The 5,871-nt window shown below is 38.0% G+C and overlaps 1 protein-coding gene across 1 annotated transcript in view; it reads right to left on the reverse strand.

Annotated features, from left to right (window-relative positions):
• LOC107703490 (calpain-5-like) overlaps positions 1–5,871 on the reverse strand; it is a 33,422-nt gene that overhangs the window by 4,895 nt on the left and 22,656 nt on the right. The window contains exons 4-7 of the mRNA XM_016506112.1: positions 4,722–4,930; positions 4,421–4,613; positions 3,052–3,245; positions 597–674 (exon numbers count right to left, since the gene is read on the reverse strand). Coding sequence (XP_016361598.1) covers positions 597–674; positions 3,052–3,245; positions 4,421–4,613; positions 4,722–4,930 — 674 coding nt within the window. The remainder of the gene's footprint in view (positions 1–596; positions 675–3,051; positions 3,246–4,420; positions 4,614–4,721; positions 4,931–5,871) is intronic.

Here is a 5,871-nt window from a genome sequence, read left to right on the forward strand (position 1 = left end):
GCTCTGCATCTCTCTCTCTCTCTCTCTCTCTCTCTCTCATTCAGCTAAGCTCCGACAATGAACTGTTCCAATTACACTCTTATTTTCACATAGCTATGAGAAGCATTAAACATGGATGCGCATGCGATTGCTGTACTGTATTAAAATTTTAATCAGTATAAAACCGTATATTAAAGGGGTCATATGATGCGATTTCAATTTTTCCTTTCTCTTTGGAGTGTTACAAGCTCTTGGTGCATAAGCCCGTTTCTCAGAGAAGGAACAGAGCTGTGTGGAATAAAGGTAAATCATGTGAAAAATAATGCGTTTTTTTTTAATGAAGCATTAACACGTTAGACTGCACCCCATAAACACAATCAAGCATAGAAAAAAAACAGTCAACCACCCCTTTAATAAATGCTGTAGATGTATTGTTCATGCTTAGTTCATGTAAACTAATGTAGTTAACTAATGTTAACTAATGAACCTTATTGTAAAGTGTTACCAAAATAGAAAACGGAAGCATTTTCACTAGTGGTCTCAGACTTTTGGAACCCATCTGATAAGACACTATGATCTAGACTGATCTAGAAGGATATGAGTGGAGCAAGCCTCACCAAAACTCTCCATCATCCTGAACAGTGACCCCTAGTTTCTCTCTCTCACTCTTGCTCACTTTCTTCCACTCTTCTGAGCTACAAAACAGAGCAGTGATTACTCATCGTACATCAGACTTAGAGAAATAAACATTCACACACGACACACACGACTATACTCACTGACAACAGCCTGCGTCCAATAACCATCAACTAAGATTTCCTAGAATTTTGTGAAAATGCGCATGCGATTGCTGTACTGTATTAAAATTTTAATCAGTATAAAACCGTATATTAAAGGGGTCATATGATGCGATTTCAATTTTTCCTTTCTCTTTGGAGTGTTACAAGCTCTTGGTGCATAATACATCAGACTTAGAGAAATAAACATTCACACACAACACACACAGCTATACTCACTGACAACAGCCTGCATCCACAACTATCAACTAAGATTTTCTAGAATTTTGTGAAAGAAATAGAGCACTTCTCCAAGTATGATATTTCTAATCAAGCCCTGAATAAATAATGCATCAAACAGAAATATGAAGAAAGATTGCTTTCACCTCAATAAAAGTCTTCTGGCTGGCCAGTAAATAATTCAGAGGCCAATATAACCCTGCCTGTTGTAGCACCTGAACAAAGACTGATGAGAAGGATTGTCAAGATTTTCCTCTCTGCAATTGCACAGCTCCATTTTAATATTATGTTGCTCCCTGCAGTGGTGGATATTTAGGGTTGGTGTCATCAAACAAGAGCACAGTTATTTAAATGAAAGGAGGTGGATGTCTAAACACCCTCAGACCTCTGCGCTTCAATCACAACAGCTTCCTATTTTATACCAGCCTGCCTGGCTTGATATCTCAATTTTACACCAGTCAGAGATAAGAATAGACACTTCGGCTATGTGTTATTTATACTGAAATCATCTCAAGAGGAAGGACTCTAGTCTCTGAAGATGTATTGCACTACACTGCAGGAAGCTAGAGAAGGCAAAAGGATAAATCATTTCTGTATGTGCTTGCACTCTGTTTTTGTAGAGATTATAAAGAATTGAATGTTGGGAAGGTGTGCAAAAAGTGTCTGATTACAATGCCACGTCATATAGCAACTGTACTGACACATCGAGTTTTGATGCTCATGTGGGAAATTTGGGTTTGAGTCTGGCTTGCAACTAAGGCTACGTTCACACTGTCAGTCCAAATCCGATTAATTGTCTATCCAATTCTAAATGATTGACTGTCCACATAGTTTATTGCAACTGTTCAGATCCGATTTGTGTGTCCCTCTTTCGTTTTCTGGAATATCTACATTGGTTTCTATGGCAATAAAGTTGTGTGACTATGCCTACACCGAAAAAATGTGGCTTTTTTCCATGTTGCCATCTCCGCCAGACTCAAAATTTAAAGAGGTGTGTAAACTGTGCAGACTAGCAGTATATCGTCATTTTTAGCTCGACCTGCACTTTCGCAACAACACAACCTTGTTTCTGCAAACAAACACTGATTCAAATGACATTTCTGGAATCTGATTCAGTCTGACCGCTTTGATAAGATTTTTTTTTTGCCACTTAAAACGTAAAAATGTCAGACACTGTTGTAGGAAACATGCTGACTTTTTTGGGAAGTGCAGGTCGAACAAAATCGTATTTAATGTGATTTTTTTTTTTTTTTTTTGCTGTTTACACTTGCTATCTGGAATCTGATTCAGTCTGACCGCTTTGATAAGATTTTTTTTTTGCCACTTAAAACGTAAAAATGTCAGACACTGTTGTAGGAAACATGCTGACTTTTTTGGGAAGTGCAGGTCGAACAAAATCGTATTTAATGTGATTTTTTTTTTTTTTTTTGCTGTTTACACTTGCTAAATATGATCAGATTCCAAATGGATGTGCACAAAAATCAGATTTAGACTGACAGTCTTAACACGGCTTTAGCTCTCTTATCTCCCATCATGTCCTGTCATTAAAAAATGTAAAAAAGTAATTCTGTTTCTTTCTGGTTATTCCCAAACTTTTTTGTCAGCCAAACCCTTTTCGACCTAATATATTTACCTGAAGTACCCCCTGAGATTTAGGGTCTGCATATTCACCGTTCTCTAATTTAGATTAATGGTCACATGACATGCAGGTAACCAAATTAAATGTTTCATGTTTTTAGTAAGGATTTTATTTTGATTGCTTTTCATCAACTCACATACCCCCTGCAGTTTCCTCACAAATCCCCAGGTGTTCGCAAACCCTGCCATACACTATGCTCTAGATCAGGGGTGTCCAAATCAGATCCTGGAAGGCCACTGTCCTGCAGAGTTTAGCTCCAACCCCAACACAGCTAATCAAAGTCTTCAGGCTCATTAGAAACTTATAGGCAAGTGTGTTGGAGCTAAAATCCACAGGACATTAGCCCTCCAGGAACAGGAGTGGACACCCCTGCTCTAGATGCTGTAAGACCTCCAATCCAGGAGGGGGCAGTCTCACCTATCGCTCCAAGGTCCACTCCACTCCTTTTCACCCCAGGGATTCCTCATGCGAATCATGTGTAGCTTTTCTGACTTGAAATATGCCAGCAGGCCATGTCCCAGACGGACTTTGCGAACGTCGGTCACCGCATAGGCGTGGCCTTTCACTAACCCACAGTCCAGTCTTGCCTCCATGTCCTCTACTGTGGTTGCCTATATACCGAAGGTCAAATTTCAGCTAGATTGCTGAACACCAAATTTAAAGTCTATCCAAAAGCATAATAATCTTTATCCCTGTTTAGAATGCATGCACATGCACTGTCTGTGAATGATCAATTATGAAAACATGGGCCGTTTTTTCATGGTACAATGAAATATGGTGATGTTAATCAGTAGGAGACAAGCCACACCCATTTATCACACTCCAATGAACAAAGGGCTTGCTGTGCAAATGAAGCTGACAATATGCATAGGCGTGTAGGCTCCGTGACATGAATAATTGTGTCGATATAATTGCGACTAGGTTGTAAGAACGGACAGAGAGTGACTGAACTTGGACATGAAAGGACTTTGTTGAGTATCTAACAGAACATGTATAAATCAATGTTTCATTTTATCCTCCACATTTGAACAAAAGCCCTTAAGTTATGGTGAAACTTGATAAAGCTGTTTCTGGTATGATCCCCAGACAACCTGCTTACATCACAGACCTGTCTGTCACATCAGATTATGCTGTTCAGATGAATTTCTAAATGTTACTTAACACTCAATGGAGTTCTCTTAGTGGACTGAAGTATTGAGAGGCATTTTATTTGATATTCTAATGAAGAAAAAAAATCCAGTTATGAAGATGTTCAAAAATGTAGTTTTTTTCCCATGGATGAAAGGTTTCACAGACCATTGATAAGCAAGTCACACACAATCAAAGACTGCTTTGAGTCTGGGAAAGTACGCTCTTATGAAAGAAAATAAATAAAGGCAGAAAAAAATTATGGATGGCTGGATTAATAGATGAGTGTCTGAATACAAATCTTGACAGACGTGGGACAAATGCTGATTAATAATATGTACAATATGTGCTTCCACAATGTATAAACATAGGAATAAATATAACAATAAAAAATATAAAGTATACTGTACTCAAATAAAGTAAAAGAAAATAATGAAAAATAAAAAAGTAAAATAAACGTATAAAAATGAAAATGTAATATATGTGTGTATATAACAAAGTGCAGATAAAATAAAATGAAATGAAATAAAAAATAGAAAAAACTAAATAAAACAAAAAAGTAAAGTTAAAAACTAAACTAAAATACAAAATAAAATAAAATGTAGCTTTAGTACTTGTGCAGATTGTATGTATTGTGTTTGTATTGTATCCTTCTCACCCTGATAGAGCAGCTGATAAGGCCATCTCGATTATGGACCTTGAGCACTCTCTCAAAGAGCTGGTTTCTGGCGACTTCATCCTGAGCAAACTGGCCCTCCAGAAGGTCCATGGGTTCTGACACGCCGCCAGTAAAGTCCACCAGGGCATCGGCCGTGTTTCCACCATCCAGGGCCTCATAGCAGCCATAAACTCTTGATTGGTATAGAGAAAGAACTTAGCATCACTATGTCATCACACTACTTGAATGTGTATGTCTCTGTATAGACCTTTTGAATTTGTCTGCTGCCTGAACTGCTTACTTGGCATAGGCTTTTTCCACAAGGGCACTCCAGAACTCGTTGCTATCATTTGAATGGCAGTACACCAGCTGGTTATCCACTGTGGGGAGACGGTCATCGATCACCACGTCCATCCATTCCCCAAACCGCCAGAACCGGAAGTGGAATATTCCTGCATAAGAGTCTGCCTTCTCTGGATCCCATTCCTGCTCCTTCCAGTCTGGGATAACCTAGAAAGAGACATAAGTGACATGTATATTTTCAGTTTTTATTTTAATGTTAGTTTAAGCTTTTGTCATTTTGTTATGTGCATTTGTCATTTTTATTAGTTTTTGATTAAAAAAAATTAAGTTGAGTTTCAGTAATTTTAGTAGTTCAACTTAACCTTATTTATTCCAGTTAGTTGCCAACAGTGGTGGGCAGTATCGGAGTAGTTTTACTTCGTTACTGTACTTGAGTACATTTTTCAACTATCTGTACTTTACTGGAGTAGTTTTATTTTGAGTAACTTTTACTTTTACTTCACTACATTCCAAAGCATAAGATCGTACTTTTGACTTCACTACATTTCATAAAACATATAGTTACTCCTTATAATATATAGGGTTGGGTACCGAAACCCGGTACCAATATGGCACCGGTACCCATGTAACCGGTATGTACTAGAACCGAATCAGAACGCAGATTTCGGTGCCATGCCTGAGCGGTCGATTGAAATATTTGTCCTCTGGTTCTCCGAAACGGACGTAAGAAGCATCACCGGCACCGCACGTGAAAAATCATTTCCAGACTGAGAAAATGCACGTGAACTCAAGTCGAAAAGCTCTAATAATAGGATTTTCTGTGCGAGGGGCACCCTGTGGCGTCCAGTATGAATGAATCAGACATAATTTGTTTATAGTGCTAATGGCCAATCCATAATTTTTGGGGAAATTTTTATTTATTTATTTATTTTTTAATAAGTATTGTTTCAGGCACTGTTTAGGCACCGGAATTGAATGCAGACACATCAACATCAATGTCTCTATGTTTTAGGTAAAAAACCCCGAAACATTAAAATAACACAGATTAGAATAACTCATGCACGTTCATATTCCCTGCTGCCGTAACGTTAAAGGGGTCATATGATGTTGCTAAAAAGAACATTATTTGGTGTAATGAAATGTGTTTA

Source organism: Sinocyclocheilus anshuiensis, unplaced genomic scaffold, assembly GCF_001515605.1.
Source record: "Sinocyclocheilus anshuiensis isolate Anshui unplaced genomic scaffold, SAMN03320099.WGS_v1.1 scaffold330, whole genome shotgun sequence".
NCBI lineage: Eukaryota > Metazoa > Chordata > Actinopteri > Cypriniformes > Cyprinidae > Sinocyclocheilus > Sinocyclocheilus anshuiensis.